General features: G+C 68.4%; 1 protein-coding gene across 3 annotated transcripts in view; it reads right to left on the bottom strand.

Moving 5' to 3' along the window:
- Positions 1-21939, bottom strand: part of DNMT3A (DNA methyltransferase 3 alpha) — a 63556-nt gene that overhangs the window by 18022 nt on the left and 23595 nt on the right. For 2 of the 3 annotated variants that reach the window (XM_067294505.1, XM_067294506.1), the window contains exons 4-6: positions 17316-17655; positions 8303-8349; positions 7054-7200 (exon numbers count right to left, since the gene is read on the bottom strand). In XM_067294505.1, coding sequence (XP_067150606.1) covers positions 7054-7200; positions 8303-8349; positions 17316-17655 — 534 coding nt within the window. The remainder of the gene's footprint in view (positions 1-7053; positions 7201-8302; positions 8350-17315; positions 17656-21939) is intronic. The other variant, XM_067294507.1, reaches the window with a different exon arrangement.

The raw sequence follows: 21939 nt of genomic DNA, 5'->3' as shown, positions 1-21939 counted from the left end.
ATGAGGTGTGGGGATGGGGAATGGGGTGGGGGGAGTGGGGATGGGGGCAGCCAGCAGACCCCTGTGCGGAGCCCTCCTGGAGCCAGCCCCATCCCAGCGGCCGGCCGCCTGCTCCCAGAGCCCCCAGCCCTGGCGCTGCCCGGCGAGCGCGGGACCCAGCAGGAGCCCCAGGCCCAAACGGCGCCCGGACCCACGGTGCCGGCGGGGGCACGCGGGGCGCCCCGAGCCCCCGGGAGCACGGCGACCCCCCCAAACCCGGCCGAGCGGCGCCCACCCCCACGTGCCCCCCGGCCGCCGCGGGGGCACAGCAGCCGGGACGCCCGGTGCCCCCAGCACCCCTCGCCCGGCGCCGCGGTCCCGGACCGGGAGAGCAGGGCTGAGCCGGTGCCCGGAGGACGGAGGCGAGCCGGGCTCTGGGCCCCGCGGCGGACGGCGCTGGGGGCTGCTCCCCGCCCGGCATTCGGGAGGCAGCGGCCGGCCGGGCCTCGGAGAGGCAGGAAATCTCCCATCCCGCAGCCATTAGCGAGGAGTTAAAGGGCATCTGCAGCCGATGGCCTCATCCAGATAACAACCCCCAGCGCCGGCCCTCGGGCCCCGCAGCCGGCCCTGCCCTGCCCTGCCAGCCGGGGCGTCCAGGCGGACCGGCTACGGATAAACCTGGCTGTGGATAGTCTGGGCCAGGGATAACCCCGGCTAGGGATAACCCAGGGTAGGGCTAACCTGGGCTAGGGATAACACCGGCTGGGGATGACCTGGAATAGGGTTAACCCCAGCTAGGGATAACCTGGGCTAGGGCTAACACAGGCTAAGGATAACCCAGGATAGGGCTAACCTGGGCTAGGGATAACCTGGTCTAGAGATTACCTGGTCTAGGGATGACCTGGGCTAGGGCTAACCCGGGCTAGGGATAACCTGGGCTAGGGATAACGTGGGCCAGGGATAATCCCAGCTAGGGATAACACCGGCTAGGGCTAACTTGGGATAGGGCTAACCTGGGCTAGGGCCAACCGTGGCTAGAGATGACCTGGGGTAGGGATAACTCGGGCTAGGGAAAACCTGGGGTAGGGATAACCCCGGCTAGGGCTACCCTGGGCTAGGGCTAAACTGGGCTAGGGATAACCCTGGCTAGGGATAACCCAGGCCAGGGATAACCTGGGCTAGGGATAACCCTGGCTAGAGATAAACTGGACTAGGGCTAACCTGGCCTAGGGATAACCCGGGCTAGGGATAACCTGGGATAGGGATAACCTGGGATAGGGCTAACCCCAGCTAGGGATAACTTGGGATAGGGCTAAACTGGGGTGGGGCTAACCTGGGATAGGAATAACCTGGGCTAGGGCTAACCCCGGCTACGGATAACATAGGCTAGGGATAACCCCAGCTACGGATAACCCTGGCTATGGATAAACCCAGATAGGGATAACCCAGGCCAAGGCTAATCCCGGCTAGGCTAACCTGGGCTAGGGATAACTCATGCTAGTGCTAACTAGGGCTAGGGATAACCTGGGCAAGGGATAACCCTGGCTAGGGATAACCTGGGCTAGAGCTAACCAGAATAGGGCTAACCACAGCTAGGGATAACCTGGGCAAACCCCTCCGGTCCCTGCGGAGGGCCGGCTCCGTCGGGGACGCGTCCCCAGGGCGGCTGTGCCATGCACCGGCTGTGCCGTGCACCGGCTGTGCCACCGCCGCGCGCTGCACCGGGGCACGTACCTGTGCCGCTGCCAGCGCAGTCGAGAAACGGCGCCGGGAGAAACCCCAAATGACCCCAGGGAGGGAGGAAAGGCTTTAATGGAGGCTGAAAGCCTTCGCTGCCTAGCTGACTAAAAATAAGATGAAGAGGTGACTTGATTACAGTGTTTAAGGACCTCCAGAGAGAGAAAATAGATGGCACTAACGACTCTCTAATTTAGCGAACGAGGCAGGGCTGGAGCTGGCGCCAGGCAGGTTTCGGCGGGGCTCTCGGCGACGCCGGGGCGCTGCAACGCCGGCACCCACGACCAGCCACGAGCGGAGCCGGGCACGGTGCTCGCGCGTGGGTTGTGCACCGCGCCGAAGGGACCGAGGGGAAAAAACCTGACCCAGCCCCAAACATTCGGGTTTTCTCCCCTAGTGAAAGAAAACCCACTTCAACCTATTAGAAAAATAAAGGCGTTAAGTGGAGCTAAAGCCAGCGTTGTTTGAGAATAAGAAACTACTGAAAACAAGTATTTTGATCTCTTAAACATTTTTTTTCCCAATTTTTTTTTTGGCCGATACACCGTTTTGGCTGACCTGAACGCGCATTTTTCTGGTGCAGGAAACCGTGCGTTTGGAAAATCTGTCCTCGGCCGCTGCAACGTTGCTGCGGGAGCGCGCGGGGGCCGTGGGGCGCTCCAGGGATGAGTGCAGCGGGTGGCCCGGCCGGCGCTGGGGCCGTGGGCTGGCGTGGCTCACTCCGTGGAGGTGGCGCGATGCAAACCCAGGCACAGTGCAAAGCTGGGCATGGTACAAACCCGGGGCACGGTGCAAACCCAGGCACGGTGCGAACACGGGCACGGTGTGAACCTGGGCAACGGTGCAAACCTGGGCATGGTGGCAAACCCAGGCACGGTGCGAACATGGGCACGGTGCAAATCTAGGCATGATATAAACCTGGCACAGTGCAAACCCAGGCACGGTGCAAACCCAGGCACGGTGCAAACCCGGGCACAGTGCAAATCTGGGCACGGTGCAAATCTGGGGCACGGTGCAAATCTAGGCACAGTGCAAACCTGGGCACAGTGCAAACCCGCGGGCACGGTGCAAACCTGGGCACGGTGCAAACCCAGGCACAGTGCAAATCTAGGCACAGTGCAAACCTGGTCATGGTGCAAACTTGGGCACAGTGCGAACCTGGGCACGGTGCAAATCTAGGCACGTGCAAACCTGGGCACGGTGCAAATCTAGGCACGGTGCAACCCAGGCACGGTGCAAACCTGGGCATGGGTGCAAACCCAGGCACGGTGCAAACCTGGGCACAGTGCAAATCTAGGCACGGTTGCAAACCCAGGCACGGTGCAAACCTGGGCATGGGTGCAAACCCAGGCATGGTGCAAACCCGGGCACGGTGCAAATCTAGGCACAGTGCGAACCTGGGCACGGTGCAAAGCCGGGGCATGGTGCAACGGACCAGGGGCCGCCCTGGCAAGCAGCGCAGCAGCCCGGCTGCTCAGCCCATGGAGCCGTGGCTCCGGCGCACGGTGCCCATGCCATGCCAGGAACGGAACAGGGGCCGGAGCAGGACTGAGTGCTGCCTGCCACGTGGGGCCCCCAGCACAGCCCAGCGATGCCGGGGTGGGTTTCCCGGGGGCGGCTGCCTCGCTGGCGCCCCCAGCCTCCACCGTGCCCTGCCACGCGCAGCCACACACGGGCCCTGCCGGGTCCCCAGCGCCTGCCCCAGCGCGGGATGTGCCTGCGGGCTCAGAACCCCCTGTGGCACCTCCTTCCAGCTGTGCCAGCTGTGCCCCGTTGCACTGCACCCGGTGGGCACCCCCTGCCCTGCCAGCTGTGCCCTGCGTGCTGTGGGGATTGCCTTGGCTGTGCCCCCGGTGCCCTGCATGCTGCACCCTGGGGGACGCCCTGCCTGTGCCCTGTGCTCCGCGGGGACACCTCGGCCGTGCCCCGTGCACTGCAGGGACACCCCAGCTGTGCCCTGTGCACTGCGGGGACACCCTGGCCATGCCCCGTGCACTGCAGGGACACCCAGCTGTGCCCTGTGCACTGCGGGGGACACCCTGGCCATGCCCCGTGCACTGCAGGGACACTCCAGCTGTGCCCTGTGCACTGCGGGGACACCCTGGCCATGCCCTGTGCACTGCAGGGACACCCCAGCTGTGCTCTGTGCACTGCAGGGACACTCCAGCTGTGCTCTGTGCACTGCAGGGACACCCTGGCCATGCCCCGTGCACTGCAGGGACACCCCAGCTGTGCCCTGTGCACTGCAGGGGACACTCCAGCTGTGCTCTGTGCACTGCAGGGACACCCTGGCCATGCCCTGTGCACTGCAGGGACACCCCAGCTGTGCCCTGTGCACTGCAGGGACACTCCAGCTGTGCCCTGTGCACTGCAGGGACACCCTGGCCATGCCCCGTGCACTGCAGGGACACTCCAGCTGTGCCCTGTGCACTGCAGGGACCACCCTGGCCATGCCCTGTGCACTGCAGGGACACTCCAGCTGTGCCCTGTGCACTGCGGGGACACCCTGGCCATGCCCTGTGCACTGCAGGGACACTCCAGCTGTGCCCTGTGCACTGCGGGGGACACCCTGGCCATGCCCTGTGCACTGCAGGGACACTCCAGCTGTGCTCTGTGCACTGCAGGGACACCCTGGCCATGCCCTGTGCACTGCAGGGACACTCCAGCTGTGCCCTGTGCACTGCAGGGACACCCTGGCCATGCCCCGTGCACTGCAGGGACACCCCAGCTGTGCCCTGTGCACTGCAGGGACACTCCAGCCTGTGCCCTGTGCACTGCGGGGACACCCTGGCCATGCCCTGTGCACTGCAGGGACACTCCAGCTGTGCCCTGTGCACTGCGGGGACACCCTGGCATGCCCTGTGCACTGCAGGGACACTCCAGCTGTGCCCTGTGCACTGCGGGGACACCCTGGCCATGCCCTGTGCACTGCAGGACACTCCAGCTGTGCTCTGTGCACTGCAGGGACACCCTGGCCATTGCCCTGTGCACTGCAGGGACACTCCAGCTGTGCCCTGTGCACTGCAGGGACACCCTGGCCATGCCCCGTGCACTGCAGGGACACCCCAGCTGTGCCCTGTGCACTGCAGGGACACTCCAGCTGTGCCCTGTGCACTGCGGGGACACCCTGGCCATGCCCTGTGCACTGCAGGGACACTCCAGCTGTGCCCTGTGCACTGCGGGGACACCCTGGCCATGCCCTGTGCACTGCAGGGACACCCCAGCTGTGCTCTGTGCACTGCAGGGACACTCCAGCTGTGCTCTGTGCACTGCGGGGACACCCTGGCCATGCCCCGTGCACTGCAGGGACACCCCAGCTGTGCCCTGTGCACTGCAGGGACACTCCAGCTGTGCTCTGTGCACTGCAGGGACACCCTGGGCCATGCCCTGTGCACTGCAGGGACACCCCAGCTGTGCCCTGTGCACTGCAGGGACACTCCAGCTGTGCCCTGTGCACTGCAGGGACACTCAGCTGTGCTCTGTGCACTGCAGGGACACCCTGGCCATGCCCTGTGCACTGCATGGGACACTCCAGCTGTGCTCTGTGCACTGCAGGGACACCCTGGCCATGCCCTGTGCACTGCAGGGACACCCGGCTGTGCCCTGTGCACTGCAGGGACACCCTGGCCATGCCCTTGTGCACTGCAGGGACACCCCAGCTGTGCCCTGTGCACTGCAGGGACTCCCCAGCCGTGCCGGCCGTGCCCCCTCCGCGTGCCGAGCCTGGTGGCAGCGGGGAGGCAGAGCGGGCAGGAGGGAGGCAGCGCGGGGCTATAAATAGCGGCGCGGTGCGGCAGTGCAGTGCCGGAGGGGACTTGTTGCCAGGGAGACCCGGGCCGGCGGGAGGCGCGCGGGAGAAGGACGGGGGCGAGGGGCAGCGGCGGGGGACGGTCGCGGTGCGGTGCAGCACGGCGCGGTGCAGCCCTCCCTTGCACGCACGGAACGGCGCGAGCCGCGGGGCGCTCGGCTCTTACGATTTCAGCTGCGTCACGGCCCGGCGCTCGCCGGTTCCCCTGGAAACGGGGAGGAAAGGCGAGATCGGCTCGGCCGCTCCAAGGACGGAGGGAGCCGCCGGCAGAGCCCCAACCGGGGCACCCGCTGGCATGAGGGAACGCAGCGGAAGATGGGATGCGCGCGCAGGAAAGTCCCGAAAGCAGCCGGCTGGCAGAAAGACGGGGGAAGCGGAGCTGCGGGAAGGCCATGGCGGCTGCTGGGACCCTGCGCGCCTGCTCTGCTCCCGGCGGCGCTTCCCGGGACGGAGCCCGCCGCGTGGGGCACGGCCCGGGGACACGGCCCGGGGACACGGCGCGCGGTGGGCTTTGCCGAGCCGCCCCTTGAAGGCTTCTTCTTTCTAGGAAAGCGGCCGGCGTTTGGAGCTGAGCCGCCGCGAGACGCCGGAGCCCTGGGCCGGGGCAGAAACCCGTCCCCGGCCTGACTAGAAGCAAGAAATGAAACTGCCCGCTCCTGGTCACACCGGCCACGGTGCGAAACCAGCCGCAGCGGGGGGGGGTTGCAGTCATCTGGCTGAAACCTCGCTCGCCGTCACTGCCGGCGCGGCGGGCGGCGAGCGGGCAGGCTGCCTCGTGCCTCGTGCCGGGGAGCAGCCGCGCCGCCACCCGCCGCCACCCGGCCCGTTTGCAACGCTGCCTGCGGCGGGGAGGTGCTGGCGACGGCCCTGCGGTGCAGCGCGGTGCAGCACGGTGCAGCACGGTGCAGCGTGGTGCAGCGCGGTGCAGTGTAGTGCGGCACAGTGTGGTGCAGCGCAGCACGGCACAGTGCAGCACGGTGCAGCACAGTGTGGCGCAGTGTGGTGCAGCGCAGCATGGCACAGTGCGGCACAGTGCAGCATGGTGCAGCACAGTGCGGCATGGTGCGGTGCAGCGTGGCACAGTGCAGCACAGTGCAGCATGGTACGGCACAGTTTGGTGCAGCATGGTGCAGTATGGTGCAGTGTGGTGCAGTGTGGCACGGTGCAGCATGGCACGGTGCAGCGCGGTGCAGCACGGCATGGCGCAGCACAGTGCGGCACGGTGCAGTGTAGCACAGCACGGTGCAGCACGGTGCAGCGCAGCACGGCAGGCACCCGGGGCTCTGGCCCCACTGGCCGGGCGGCCGCAGCGGCGTTATCTCACGGCAGGCGCGAGCCAGGGGCGCGCGGCAGCCCTTCCTGCGCCAGCCCACATCCTGTGCCGGCTGCCCCCCGCGTGCCGCCGGCGCCCCGTGCGCCGTGGCGTTTTCCCGGAGCGCCGCCCGGAGTCGGGAGCGCCGCTGCAACGAGCTGCCGGCCGCGGGGCCGGGCTCGGGCTCGCCGCCGCCCCGTCCCCGCCGCGTGCTTACCTCCCTCTTCCAGCGGGCCAGCCACTCGTCCCGCTTGCGCTTGCTGATGTAGTAGGGGTCGCCGGCCTGGAAGGTGTGCCGCTGCATGGGCCGCTGGCGCAGGCTCGACTCCCAGCCCAGCCCTCCGCGCAGCCGCCCTCGGGAGCCCTGTGGAGGAGAGGGACGAGGCTGAAGGGGTGGCTCGGCCCGTGGGGCGGCGGGGGCTGTGCAGGGCTCTGCCGGCCGCGGGGGCAGAGTTAAGGTGAGAGGTGGCGGGGAAGGAGCGGGGCCGCCCCGAGGTGCCGGGGCCGAGCATCCCGCCGGGGGACGGCCGGGGGGCTGCTCCGGGCATGGATGCTGCATGTCCCTCGAGCACCCGGCTCTCGGGGCCGCAACCGCACCGGCGCTGCACCCGGCTGGCTGCACTGTGCCAGGATGCCGCTGGCCCCGTCCTGCAGGGTTTGGGAGCCAGCCTGGGCCGGGGACCATACCGAGGGATAGGGACCATCCCGAGGGATAGGGACCATCCCGAGGGATGGGGATCATCCGGAGGGATAGGGATCATCAAGAGGGATAGGGGACCATCCCGAGGGATGGAGACCGTCCCGAGGGAGAGGGACTGTCCCAATGGATGGGGACCATCCCAAGGGCTGGGGACCGTCCCGAGGCATAGGGACCGTCCTGAAGCATGGGGATCATCCCGAGGGCTGGGGACTGTCCCGAGGGCTGGGGACCATCCCAAGGGTTGGGGACTGACCAGAGGCATAGGGACTGTCCCGAAGGCTGGGGACCATCCTGAGGGATGGGGACCATCCCAAGGGATAGGGACCATCCTGAGGGCTGGGGACCATCCCAAGGGATGGGGACCGTCCTGAGGGATGGGGACTGTCCTGAGGGATGGGGACCATCCGGAGGGATAGGGACCATCCTGAGGGATGGGGACCATCCCAAGGGCTGGGGACCATCCGGAGGGATAGGGACCGTCCCGAGGGATGGGGACCGCCTTCGGGGGCGTTCACGAGCTCGGTCACGGCCTGGTGCCGCCTGGCTCCCAGCACGGACACGGCACGATCCGGCGCACGGGCTCTCGGGGCGCGGGTGTCGAGGGAGGGTTCACCAGGCACGGGGTGCCGGAGCCCGGCCCCGCAGCTCCGGGCGCTCCCGCTGCCCGCCGGGGCCTGGGAAAGTCCGGTGCCGGGGCCGCGCCGCGGGCTCCTCCGGGCTGCCGGCCGCAGCGGGCGCGGGGTCGGCGGCCCCAGGACATACTTGCCTCCATTTTCAGGGTGTCGAAGTTGTTTTCTTCCTTCTCTTCCTTGCCTGCGACACAGAAGAGAGAGGAGCGATGAGCCGGGATGGGGCCAGCCGGGCGCCGTCGCCGCCGTGCCGGGGCTCGGGGCCGGGAGCCGGCGGGAGCGTGTCCCGGGGCGCGGGGGGCCGGGGCGGCGCGGTGCGGTGCGGCGCGGCGTGCCGAGCCCGGCTCGGCCTGCTGGTTTCCTGTGCTATCGGCCCATCTCGCGCTTTGCAGGTAGGCGCCGAGCCGCTGCCGGGAAAGCGGCTAAAAATAAACGCAGCCGTTTCTGGGGTTGCAAAGCCTTCGCGCGCTCAGAGCAGCCGGGTCACGAGGCCAAGCGGGGGGGGGGGGGGGGGAAGCGCCGGGCTCGCGGGCAGCCGGGACGGCGCGCGGGGGCCCCCGCTCCCGGTACACCGCGCGCGCGTGTGGCTCCGGACGCGGCACGGTCGCCCCCTCGCCGGCTGCCCCGCTCCCGTGACGGAGCCGCAACCCCCCCGGACACCCCTCCAAGAGACGCAGGCGGGGGGGGGGGGGGGGGGGGGGACTCCTGTGGCCGGCTGGCCCCGGGCCCAGTGGCTTTGCAGCAGCACGTCCTTGCTCCGTGCCGGAGCAACGGCGGCCGTGCCGGCTGGTGACACGCGGGGGCTTTGGAGCCTCCTGCCTGCGGGGCCGTTCCCAGCCCGGCGGGCTGGAAGGGATGAGCCCAGGTGGCCCTGCCTAGGGACCGGGGGGGGGGGTCTCAGGTGGGGAAACTGAGGCACGGGCGGCTGGGCCCCTCCGTCCCCGGGAGCCGGCCCAGCATCCCAGCCACTCTCGCGAGCAGCGTTGGCGGCTGGCGCAGCACGCAGCTGCACGGCTTGCAACGCTGCAGCACGCTCTGCCAGAGGCGCGGAGCAGCGCCGGGGGCCCCGGAGGTGCCGGGAGCCGGGCAGACCCCCCGCCGGTGCCCTCTGCACGCCGCCGGCCGAGAGCTGCGCCGAGAGCAGTCCCCGCAGGAGGGCGGCCGCTCTCGAGCAGCCCTGCGCGGCGCAGCGCAGCGCCCGCACCACCCCCTCCGCTCCTCGCTCCGCGGGCAGCGTGGGCCCCCGCGCAGGGCAGCTCCGGGTGCAAAGTCCCCGGGCAGGGAGCTGCGGGAGGAGGGAGGGGGGGCCGCCCCCGGGGACACGCCGGCGAGGACAAGGACATGGGGCACCGGCTAGGCGCACGCGTGCGTGCACGGTGCCGGCTGCAGCACGCTCTCGCCGCCGGGGCCCGAGCGCGGCTCGCGGCGCTGTCCGACGGCGGCTGCGGCGCCCGAGCCCCCTGGACGTGTCCCGTCTCGCCTCCCGGCTGCCCCCCAGCATCCCACGTGCAGCATCTCTCTCTCTCTCTCTCCGCAGCCCCCGAGCGGTGCGGACGCGCGCCGGGGATCGGGAAGAGCGCTGCTCTCGTTCGGCCGCCCGGTCGCCCTGCTCCGGGCTGCACCGAGGCCGGAGAAGGGGGGGGAGGCGCCGGGGAACGCAGGTACCTCCGAGGACGCTGGCACCGGCCGGCCCCCGGCAGGAGCTTGGCGCTCCGTCTTTGCTCACCGCGTGCCGCGCGGAGGACGGGACGGGACGGGACGGGACGGGACGTGAAGGACGCCAGAAGGGAAGATGCGGACGGCTCAGGGGGGGCTGCAGAGCCGCGCGGGAGAGGAGGTGCGCCGGGCACCACGGCTCCCAGCGACGCGGGGAGGAGAGGAGGGGAGAGGAGAGGGTACCTCCTGCACGCGCCCGCGCTGGTCCCCAGCGACGCCAGGCCAGGATGAGGCCCGATGCGAGGGCCGGGGCCGTCCCATCTGCGCTTCCTCTCCGCCATCTGCTCCCGGCCACCGTCGGATACCCGACGCCTGGCGAGGTGGCCCTTGGGCCTCCTCCAGTATCTCAGTTATCCTGTTCCCGTCTCTGATCTCTGCGGGAATAAGGCTGGGAAGGTTCAGAGTTACCGAGCGCTCGGGCGGCAGGACCCTGCCGGCACGCGGACTCACGTGGTCCCCGGCAAAGCCGGGCTGGGAGCCTGGGGTCTGCTACACACCATTGACTCAGACTAGAGAGGAGGATGAACCGCTCCCAGACCACTTCTCTCCAAAGGCAAGGGAAGAAAGGCTGCTGCTGTGCGGGTGTCTCCAGGGCCAGGGCGCGTGCCGGGGGCTCCCTGCGGCAGACGGAAAACATGCTCAGAGTTTCTCAAGCCGAGAGACGGTTACCGCCTAGAGCACGAGGCGCCGTGCGGACAGGAGGACCTCGCTACCACGGGCGAAGACGAAACAACCCCCGGCCGGGACGTGGGGGACGCCGGAGGACTGAGGACCGGTCTCGCCGCGCCCCGGGGGGGCGAGCCAGAGACGGGCCCCACCGGCAGCGCGAGGACCGGGCGCCCGGAAAGGGCCACCTTCCCACGCCGGGGAGCTTCGGAAGGGAAGGGGCCGGAGGAGAAGAGCAAACGGGAGCGGGGGGCCAGCGCCCGAAGAACCGATGAGACGGCCAGAAAGCCGCGCTTCCGCGGCACGGGAAGAACAGGCCTTTGGCTAAAAGCCCATGCTGGATCAGGGGTGAACCGAAGGCGGCAATCAGAAGTGAGAAGCCAACGTGTAACGAAGAGGAAGCAGCAATCCACGTGCGAGGTGTGGAATTTTTGAGAAGGGAAATGAAAGGCATCGGGGAGACCCCTTTGGCTGGCAGGGCGTGAGGCGGACGGACGTTTAAGGACTCAGGAGCAGAAGGAAACCCTGGCAGGAACGCAAGTCCGTCACGGCAAGGTGAGGATGCAACTGTTAGCCATGGTGCAGACCCGGCTGAAGCGTGGAAAGTGCGTTCCTAGGTGACACCTGGGAACGAATCGCTCCTGGAGGCTGCTGAAGGACTTTCCAGCTCACTCACAACTAAGGAGGAAACCAGACAAGCTCCGGGAGGGATAACCGTTTTGACACCATCACACCTGGATACTTCATCCCCCGGAGCCCGGCGGAGGAGATTGACTTGCAGCCGTTGGTGTTTGATCGCGGGGGAATTCCAGGCTCCGGGGAGCGTTCAGACGGTGCCAAATCCACAAGGAACAAGAGGAGCAAGCGACCTGCAGCACAGCCCGCGGCGCTTGGGAGCCGTCCCAGGCAGAAACGCGGGGGAGCCGACACCAAACGCAACGGATCAAGAATCCGGGGGTAGGAACGCAAAAGCGGTGCCCTAACAGGTCTGATCAAACAAACCGGAGCGTTTTCTTTTGCAGCGACTACAGGTCCGGCCAATAAAAGCAACCGCTCAGATTTAATAACTGGTGCTGGTCGGTCGGCTAACGTCACACGGTTTTTGGATTAAAACAACGAGGCCTGTACAACGTTAATAAGCCACAAGCAAAGGAGCTTACGGTCTGGCTAAACAACAGGTTTCAGAAAGCGGGCGGCTGCGGGGAAGTCGCTAATGGGCTCGTCTATCGTGCCGAACGCTCCGCAACAGCTGTGCTAACAGTCTACGTGCAATCGGTGCTGCGAAAACACGCACGCGGCAGCAAAACGCTGCGGAAAGATGGAGCAACCGCGACTGCCGGCCCGGCGCAGGCGACGCGCGCCGTCGTCCTCCAAGCGACCGGGGCAGCCGGGCCGGGGACGAGGCCCGCGGAGAGGGGACCGCGGACTGCAAAGTCAGGACGCAGAAGGGGGTTCGGCAGTGACGGGGGGGGGGGTGCCGAGGCGATGCGATCCTCGGTCGCGCTCGCGGGCAGTTTGCCCCTGCTCAGCACCGGGCTGCGTGCACCTGCAGCCGGCTGCGGGCCTGGCTTTGGAGAAGACGGCTGGAGAGCAGGGCAAGGGCAGGGAAGAGCCCCAGGATGATCTGAGAGCGGGGGGGGGGGTGTGTGTGGAAACGGCTGCTTGCGAGAAACGCGCGCAGCGAAATCCCTTGGGCTGCTCAAGAAGACCGAAAGGCGACGCGATTGCAGCGCGCGAGGACGCCGCGGGCAGATGACGCCGGGTTCGGACGGGCTCTTTAAGCAGCGGGGAAAGGGCCGAACGCGAGCCCGGGGCTGGAGGCTGAAACCTGACACGCTCCCGCTGGCACCGGCAGCCGCTCTTTGCAGCGAGGGTGAGTCACGGGCTGGACCAGACCCCGGCTGCGGCGGGGGGTCTCCTCCGCTTTCGTGCCTTCGGGTCGGATGGAGGCCTGGCTGAAGGGACGGCTCTGCCCAGCACGGCCCCGCGGGCTCGGGCCAGGAGGAGCAACGGCCTGCCAGAAACGGGATGCCCAAGCAGGTCGCCTAAGGTCTCCGCTGGCCCCGGGCTCTGCATCCGGAGCGACGTGGAGCGTGGGGCAGTCCCGCGGGCTCTCCCCGCTCCGCTCCGCTCGCTGCGCTGCTGCTCTGCGGTCACCCCCGGGATGACGCAGGGGCTGCACCTTGCGCCATGCATGACCAGGGACACCCCAGCCCCAGGAAGCTCCCCCCGGCGGTCTCCGCTGCCCTGCCGGCTTTTCTCTCCCTTAGCTGGCTTCTCTGTGCCTCGTGACTGCAGCATCATCTGCCTTGATCGTCTCCATCGTCCTCCCTGCCTTGCTCGTCTCCATCCCCAGCCCTGCCTTGCTCGTCTCCATCCCCAGCCCTGCCTTGCTCATCTCCATCCCCAGCCCTGCCTTGCTCATCTCCGTCATCCTCCCTGCTTTGCTTGTCTCCATCCCCAGCCCTGCCTTGCTCGTCTCCATCCCCAGCCCTGCCTTGCTCATCTCCGTCATCCTCCCTGCCTTGCTCATCTCCATCCCCAGCTCTGCCTTGCTCATCTCCGTCATCCTCCCTGCTTCGCTCGTCTCCATCCTCAGCTCTGCCTTGCTCATCTCCACCCCAGCCCTGCTTCACTCATCTCCACCCCAGCCTTGCCTCACTCATCTCCACCCCAGCCCTGCCTCACTCATCTCCACCCCCAGCCTTGCCACTCCAACCGCCCCCCACTGCTGTCACGAGCTGCCTGCCGCTGCTCTCAGCCCTGCGCAGCCTGGCCCTCCTGCTCCAACCCCAGCAGCCCGCGCTGCCAGCGCTGCCTGCTCGGAGCAGGCCCCCTCCTGCGGGGCCTTTCTTCATGCTCCCCGCTACCCATGCAATCCTGGACAGGGTGCTGCTAGGACATGACCCTGACCTGCCTTTCCTTCCCCGTGCTTCCCGAGGACCTTGCCTACCCACGGCTTGGAAGCCTCCTGGGGCAGGGACTGTCTATGTGCTCCGTGTCTGCAGGGGTGCATAAAGGAGATTTGCCAGAACTTCCCCAGAAGCAGATCAAAGTGATGCTAAAACTTTCAGGGCCTGGAGACCTTCAGGAGACTTTCAGGCTGGAGCGGCTGCTCCAGCGCGGCCAGGCTGCTTCTGCTCATCGCCTGCTTTACGCAACGCGCCCCGCGGCTGGAGACACCCGGAGCCGGCACACCTTCCCCAGCGCGGAGAGGAGAGCGGAGCCGCTCCCTGCTGTAACCGGAGCCGACGGAGGAACGTGCCCGGCAGAGGGACGGCTCCGCGCCAGGCGCCGGGAGCCGGCGGCGGCAACTGAGCGGCCTTGGGGAGACGGGTCACCGCGGCACTGCCACCGGCCACCTCGCTGAGCTGCACGGGCACGTCGGCACCGCGCGCTGGGCGCAGCCGCCTTGCCCTTGGCAGGGCCGCACGCGCCGCCTGCAACGCGGCTCGTTAGTGCAACGAGCTCAGGCTGCTGCCGGGCCCTTGCTGCGCCGCGGGGCTCCTGCAACGCCCCGGGCAGCGCGGGCACCGGAGCCAGTCGTGGCACCTGGACGCCACGCGGCCACGCCAGCGCCTATCCGCTGCACAACACCCCGGCCACACCAGTGCCCATCCGCTGCACCCAACCCTGGCCACACCAGATCCTGTGCCCGGGACAACACCCGGCCACACCAGCACGTGTCCCCTGGACACCACCAGGTCACACCAGCGTCTGTGCCCTGGACACCACCAGGTCGCACCAGCATCTGTGCCCTGGATGCCACCCCAGACACACCAGTGTGTGTCCTCTGGACACCACCAGGTCACACCAGCATCTGTCCCCTGGACACCACCAGGTCACACCAGTGTCTGTGCCCTGGATGCCACCCCAGACACACCAGCGCGTGTCCCCTGGACACCACCAGGTCACACCAGTGTCTGTGCCCTGGATGCCACCCCAGACACACCAGCGCGTGTCCCCTGGACACCACCAGGTCACACCAGCATCTGTGCCCTGGACACCACCCGGCCACATCAGCGCTTGTCCCCTGGATGCCACCCCAGACACACCAGTGCGTGTCCCCTGGACACCACCAGGTCACACCAGTGTCTGTGCCCTGGACACCACCAGGTCACACCAGCGCTTGTCCCCTGGACACCACCCGGCCACATCAGTACATGTCCCCTGGACACCACCAGGTCACACCAGCGTCTGTGCCCTGGACACCACCAGGTCGCACCAGCACGTGTCCCCTGGATGCCACCCCAGACACACCAGTGTGTGTCCCCTGGACACCACCAGGTCGCACCAGCATCTGTGCCCTGGATGCCACCCCAGACACACCAGTGCGTGTCCCCTGGACACCACTAGGTCGCACCAGCATCTGTGCCCTGGACAGCACCAGGTCACACCAGCATCTGTGCCCTGGACACCACCAGGTCGCACCAGCGCTTGTCCCCTGGACACCACCCGGCCACATCAGTACGTGTCCCCTGGACACCACCCGGCCACACCAGCATCTGTGCCCTGGACACCACCAGGTCGCACCAGCACGTGTCCCCTGGATGCCACCCCAGACACACCAGTGCGTGTCCCCTGGACACCACCAGGTCACACCAGCGTCTGTGCCCTGGACACCACCAGGTCACACCAGCGCTTGTCCCCTGGACACCACCCGGCCACATCAGTACATGTCCCCTGGACACCACCAGGTCACACCAGCGTCTGTGCCCTGGACACCACCAGGTCGCACCAGCGCGTGTCCCCTGGATGCCACCCCAGACACACCAGTGCGTGTCCCCTGGACACCACCAGGTCACACCAGCATCTGTGCCCTGGATGCCACCCCAGACACACCAGCGCTTGTCCCCTGGACACCACCCGGCCACATCAGTACGTGTCCCCTGGACACCACCAGGTCACACCAGCGTCTGTGCCCTGGACACCACCAGGTCGCACCAGCATCTGTGCCCTGGATGCCACCCCAGACACACCAGTGTGTGTCCTCTGGACACCACCAGGTCACACCAGCATCTGTCCCCTGGACACCACCAGGTCACACCAGCATCTGTGCCCTGGATGCCACCCCAGACACACCAGCACGTGTCCCCTGGACACCACCAGGTCACACCGGTGCCTGTGCCCTGGATGCCACCCCAGACACACCAGCACGTGTCCCCTGGACACCACCAGGTCACACCAGCATCTGTGCCCTGGACACCACCCGGCCACATCAGCGCTTGTCCCCTGGATGCCACCCCAGACACACCAGTGCGTGTCCCCTGGACACCACCAGGTCACACCAGTGTCTGTGCCCTGGACACCACCAGGTCACACCAGCGCTTGTCCCCTGGACACCACCCGGCCACATCAGTACATGTCCCCTGGACACCACCAGGTCACACCAGCGTCTGTGCCCTGGACACCACCAGGTCGCACCAGCACGTGTCCCCTGGATGCCACCCCAGACACACCAGTGTGTGTCCCCTGGACACCACCAGGTCGCACCAGCATCTGTGCCCTGGATGCCACCCCAGACACACCAGTGCGTGTCCCCTGGACACCACCAGGTCACACCAGCATCTGTGCCCTGGACACCACCAGGTCACACCAGCATCTGTGCCCTGGATGCCACCCCAGACACACCAGCACGTGTCCCCTGGACAATACCTGGTCACACCAGCACCTGTGCCCTGGATGCCACCCCAGACACACCAGCACGTGTCCCCTGGACACCACCAGGTCACACCAGCATCTGTGCCCTGGATGCCACCCCAGACACACCAGCACGTGTTCCCTGGACACCACCAGGTCACACCGGTGCCTGTGCCCTGGATGCCACCCCAGACACACCAGCACGTGTCCCCTGGACACCACCAGGTCACACCAGCATCTGTGCCCTGGACACCACCAGGTCACACCAGCATCTGTGCCCTGGATGCCACCCCAGACACACCAGTGCGAGTCCCCTCAACACCACCAGGTCACACCAGCACCTGTGCCCTGGACACCATGCAGGCCAGAACTGTGTCCGTGCCCTGGACACCACCCCAGTCACACCAGCGCCTGTCCCCTCGATGCCACACTACCACACCAGAGCCTATCCCCTGGACACCACCTGGCCACACCAGTGCCTGTGCCCTGGACACCACCAGGTCACACCAGCACTTGTCCCCTGGATGCCACCCCGGCCACACCAGCGCTTGTCCCCTCAATGCCACCCAGCCACACCAGCGCTTGTCCCCCGGACGCCACCCTGGCCACACCAGGCTCGGCCCCACCAGCCGGGCAGAGCACCCTGCCCAGGCAGGGCCGGGAGGCTCGACGCTCGGGAAGGGGCGGACGGACGCGGCGAGGTGGCGGCACAACTGCGCCCGCGCGCGCATGCGCCTGCCGGCTCTGCCATGCACCCTCGCCACCCGCCGCGGGCGCATGCACGGCTGCCATGCAAAGCACGGGCCCGACGCGGGCACGCCGGGGCTGCGGGGGCGGGACGGGGAACGCGGCGGGGAGCCGAGCGCCGCGGGAAAGGCGGCGGGATGCCACCAGCGTGCGCGCACCGCTCTGCCCCGGGGGGCGGAGGGAGCCCCCCCCCCCAACCCCGGGTCCCGCGGGCCACCCTCCCTCGCCCCCGGGAGACGGCGTGCCGAGGGGGGGGGGGTGCGTCAGGAGGACGGCGGTCCCCAGGGCGGGGGGGGACGCGGGCAGCTCGGGGGGGGCCGCCGTGCTCCTGAGTCCTGCCGGCGGCCCCGTAGCGGGGAGCCCTAAACGCTAAGGTCTTACTTTTCTCGGCTGCCTCCAAGAGTTTCCTCCTGCCTCGCTTCTTCTGGGGGTCGGAAGGGGCCAGCTCACCCTCATCGGCCTGGGGGTCCAGGCCCTCCTTCGGGGTGCAGCGGCCGTTCTCCAGGGTCCGGCCGGTCTCGCTGTCCGGCAGGCTCTCGGTTTCGTCCTCGTCGTGACGCCCGCCCTTGGGACTCGCGCCGCTCTCCTCCGACCCCTTCCACTGGGCGCCGTCCGCCTCCGCGTCTCCGTTCGGCACCTGCTCGGCGGCGCCGGGCTCCGGGCAGGGCGGGGGGCACTTGGGGACGGCGGCGGCGTCTTTGGGCGCTTCACTGCTTTCCACCTGCCGAGGCAGAGAGGGAGCGGCTGAGAGCTCGGCGTCGGCCGGGCTGCGCTGGGAGGGCGCCGAGGGCCACCCCGTCCCCGCTCCCCCCGGACCCCCCCCCCCAGCGCGTCCTGCCACCCCGTCCCCGTCCCGCACACCTGGAGACACCGCGCCGCCAGGTGACGTTATGGTATTGCCGGGACGGCCGGCCAGCGCTGCCGCAAAGCCGCAGACGGGTCCACCTCTGCCTGCCGCTGCCACGGCCACCAACACCACCGCCACCACTGCCATGGCCAACGGCAGCCACGGCCACCGCTGCCACAGACATCAACGCCACGGCCACTGCCGCCAGGGCCACCGCTGCAACAGCCACCGCTGCCATGGCCACCACCACCGTGGCAATCATCGCCATGGCCACCACTGAGAAGGCCACCACCACCAAGGCCACCACCACCATGGTCACCACCACCATGGCAATCACCGCCACAGCCACCACCAAGAAGGCCACCACCACCATGGTCACCACCACCATGGCAATCACCGCTACAGCCACTACCGAGAAGGCCACCACCACCATGGTCACCAGCACCGTGGCAATCATCGCCACAGCCACCACCAAGAAGGCCACCACCACCATGGTCACCACCACCGTGGCAATCACTGCTACAGCCACCACCAAGAAGGCCACCACCACCATGGCCACCACCACCATGGTAATCACTGCCACAGCCACCACCAAGAAGGCCGCCACCACCATGGTCACCACCACCATGGCAATCATCGCCACGGCCACCACTGAAAAGGCCACCACCACCATGGCCACCACCACCATGGTAATCACCACCACAGCCACCACCAAGAAGGCCACCACCACCATGGTCACCACCACCATGGCAATCACCGCCATGGCCACCATCAAGAAGGCCACCACCACCATGGTCACCACCACCGTGGCAATCATCGCCACAGCCACCACCAAAAAGGCCGCCACCACCGTGGTCACCATCACCGTGGCAATCGCCACCACAGCCACCACTGCCACAGCCAAAACCACCATGGGCACCTCTGACACCAAGGCCACCACTGCAGCCGCAGCCCACGGCTGCCCCAGTGCTGCCCCTTCAACACCTCCAATGCAATCGCTGCGCTGCCATGATGCCAGGGAGCAGGCAGGGCGGCCATGACACCCAGGTGCAGGCAGGACTGCCATGACACCGCAGTGCAGGCAGGGCAACCATGATGCCAGGGAGGAGGCAAGGCTGCCATGACACCCTGGGCACAGGCAGGGCTGCTTTAACACCCCAGGAGCAGGAAGGGCAGCCATGATGCCCTGGTGCAGGCAGGGCTGCCATGACACCAAAGGCGTAGGCAGGGCAGCCATGACGCCCTGGTGCAGACAGGGCAGCCATGGTACCCCAGTGCACACAGGGTGGCCATGACGCCCTGGTGCAGGCAGGGCAGCCATGATGCCCCAGTGCAGGCAAGGTGGCCATGACACCCAGGTGCAGGCAGGGCTGCCATGACACCCCAGGAGCAGGCAGGGCTGCCATGATGCCAGGGAGCGGGCAGGGTGGCTATGACACCCCCCTGCAGGCAGGGCGGCCATGACACCCCCCTGCAGGCAGGGCAGCCATGACACCCCGGGTCCCCTTGCCGGCTGGGACAGCCCTCGCGTCGAGGGCTCCAAGGGAGCCGCTTCCCGCTCGGCTCTCTGTGCCGCAACGCCGTGCTGCGGGGCCGATGCGGCCCCTCCGATGCCGAAGCCCAAACGGGTACAGCACCCCAGCACCTCCATCGCTCGTGGGCACGTCAGGCCAGTGCAGGCTGTGCCGGCACATCTAGCGAGAGCTGTGCGTGCACGCACGTGCATGCCCGCTTCACCAGGCTCCGTGGTGTGCGTGCGTGCATGTGTTTTCACTCAGGGCCCGTGACGTGTGTGCTTATGGCAGGCAGAAGCAGGGACCCTGCCGTTCGTGTGTGTGTGTTTGTGTGTGTGTAGCATGACGTGTGCGACACACATGCACGGACCGCAATATGTGTGTTTGTGCAAGGGACAGGCAGGACGGGGGATCACGACGCGTTTGTGTGCGTGTGTGTGCGTGCGCATGGCAGGCACGGCCAGGGACCATGACGTGTGCATGTGACAGGAAGAGCCAGGGCCGGTGACAACGTTGCGCGCGTGTGTGCGTGCATGACGGGTAGTAACGGCCCATGACGTAGGCTTGTGCGTGTGTGTGTGTGTGTGTGTGTGTGCATGCACATGACAGGAAGAGCTGGGACCCGTGTGACAACCATGCGTGTGTGTGTGCGCACATGCGTGTGCCCAGCTGTCAGGCAGCCACAGGCCCCCCCCGCCGCCGCGGGTGTGCGGTGCGCGTGGGTGTGCGTGTGTGTGTGTGTGTGCAGACATGGGGGAGGGAGGTGGGCCCGTGCCGGCACACGCTGGGACGCCGCTGCCGAGCGCGCGGCGGGGCGGCAGGCGGCACCGGCGCCGGTGCAGGCAGCACCCGCGTGCAAGACGGCGATGGCACGGACGGCGGCGTGCGCGCGTGCGTGCAAGGCCACGAGAGTGCTCCCGCCGGCGCCGGGGACGAGGCCCGCCGGCACGTGCACGCGTGCACACGTGGCACGGCCTGCCGCGGCACGCGGGATGGGGCGGCGCATCCCGCGGGAGCAGACGGCATATCCGGGGACGTGACAATCCTGGTGCAGGAGGGTGCAGGACTCCCGCCGCCCCGCAGCCCTCCGCCCGGCTCCGCGGCTCTGGCACTGCCAACACTTCCCACGGTGCCGGCTCCGTCCTGCTCCGGGCATGCCGCGGGGACACGGGGCACTGCAGTTGGAGGTGGCTTTGCTCCCGGGGCTGAGCGGGCCCCGAGCCCCTTCCCGCCAGCTCCGGCTCCTGCTGGAAAGCTGCTGGCCGGAGGGGAGCCGGAGCCGCCGTGGGAGCCCGGGATGCAGGGCTGGAGGCAAGGAGTCAGAGCGAAAGGACCCAGCCTGGCTCGGTGGTTTCCGTGGCAAAGGAGAGTGAAAGTGCTCGTGCGTCACTGCAAAACCCAGCCGCGGCGTGCGCGAGGCTGCGCCGGCGGCGGGGGCCGAGCTCGCGGCACCACCGCTCCGCTCCTGCGGCACGCCGGCGGCACGGGGGGGGGGGGGGTGTCCGGCCCGCCGCGCGCCCCTGCGACTCGGCACCGCAGCCTGCGACGAGGCCGGGAGCTCTGAAATGGCTCCGGCTGGCAGAAAGAGCAGCGCTGCACCGTCCGGCAACGCGGGTCGCCGCCGGCTCTGCCTCCCCCTGCCCGTCCCCATTCCCGGGAGCACGCTGCCGCCGAGCGGGGTGACGATGTGGGGGGGGGGGTGTCCCTGCGGCGGGGGCAGCTCGCAGCTCCGCTCCGAGCGGGACACAGGCTCGCCTCCCTTTCCTGCCCCGGTGCCAGGCACAGGGCTGCCCCCTCCTCCAAGCAGAGGGGTCACGGAGAGCCCTTGCCAGGCGGTGCAGAGCCACGGGGGCAGCAGGCCCCCCACCCCGGCATGCATCCCGTGAAGGAGGCGGCTGCAGGGCCCCCCCCCCCCCCCGCAACAAGCACACGCTGCTCTGCCAGGACGCACGAGGCCGGGCGCTCGGCCCCGCTTCCTGCGCTGCAACCCCGCGCTGCAACCCCGCGCTGCAACCCCGCGCTGCAACCCCGCGCTGCAACCCTGCGCCCCCCCCCAGCCCAGCGCCCCTGCCCACCCCCGGGGTGGAGGTGCTGCACAGTGCCCGGTGCAGCGGTGGGTGGGGGGAAATCTTGCACGGACGGAGGGAGGGATCCCGGGGGATTTGCACCGAGCGGGCGAGCCGGCTCGTGCAGGCGGTGCCCCGCGGCTGCCAGCGGGTCCGAGCACGGCGAGCCGGGGCGGCGGCGCCGGGGGGGGGGATGGAGGGGGGCTGCTGCATGCTGGCACGGCGCAGAGCCGGCTGCAGGCACCGTCCCCGGCGGACTACATGTCCCAGGATGCACCGTCCGGTGGCGGCGAGGAAGCAAATGCCGAGCCTGGCAGCCAGGCTTGGCGCGAGCGAGGGTGCCCGGCTGCGCTGGGCATCGGCCCTGGCCCCCAGGCCCCCGCCGGGAAGAGGGGGGGCACGGGCAGGAGGGCAGAGCCCGGCACGGGGTGGGGTGGGTTGGGGGGGGCGCGACGGCGGGTCCGCAGGTGGAGAGCGATGCTTCGCCCTGCAAAGCTCCCCGGATCCCGCGCCGACGCTGCCATCCGCACGGCTCCTCTGCCCCCGGCACCCTTGCAGCCCGGCCGCTGGCGGGATGC

The sequence above is a fragment of the Apteryx mantelli genome, chromosome 3 (genome assembly GCF_036417845.1).
Source record: "Apteryx mantelli isolate bAptMan1 chromosome 3, bAptMan1.hap1, whole genome shotgun sequence".
Lineage (NCBI taxonomy): Eukaryota > Metazoa > Chordata > Aves > Apterygiformes > Apterygidae > Apteryx > Apteryx mantelli.
This window is presented reverse-complemented; position numbering and strand designations above follow the sequence as displayed.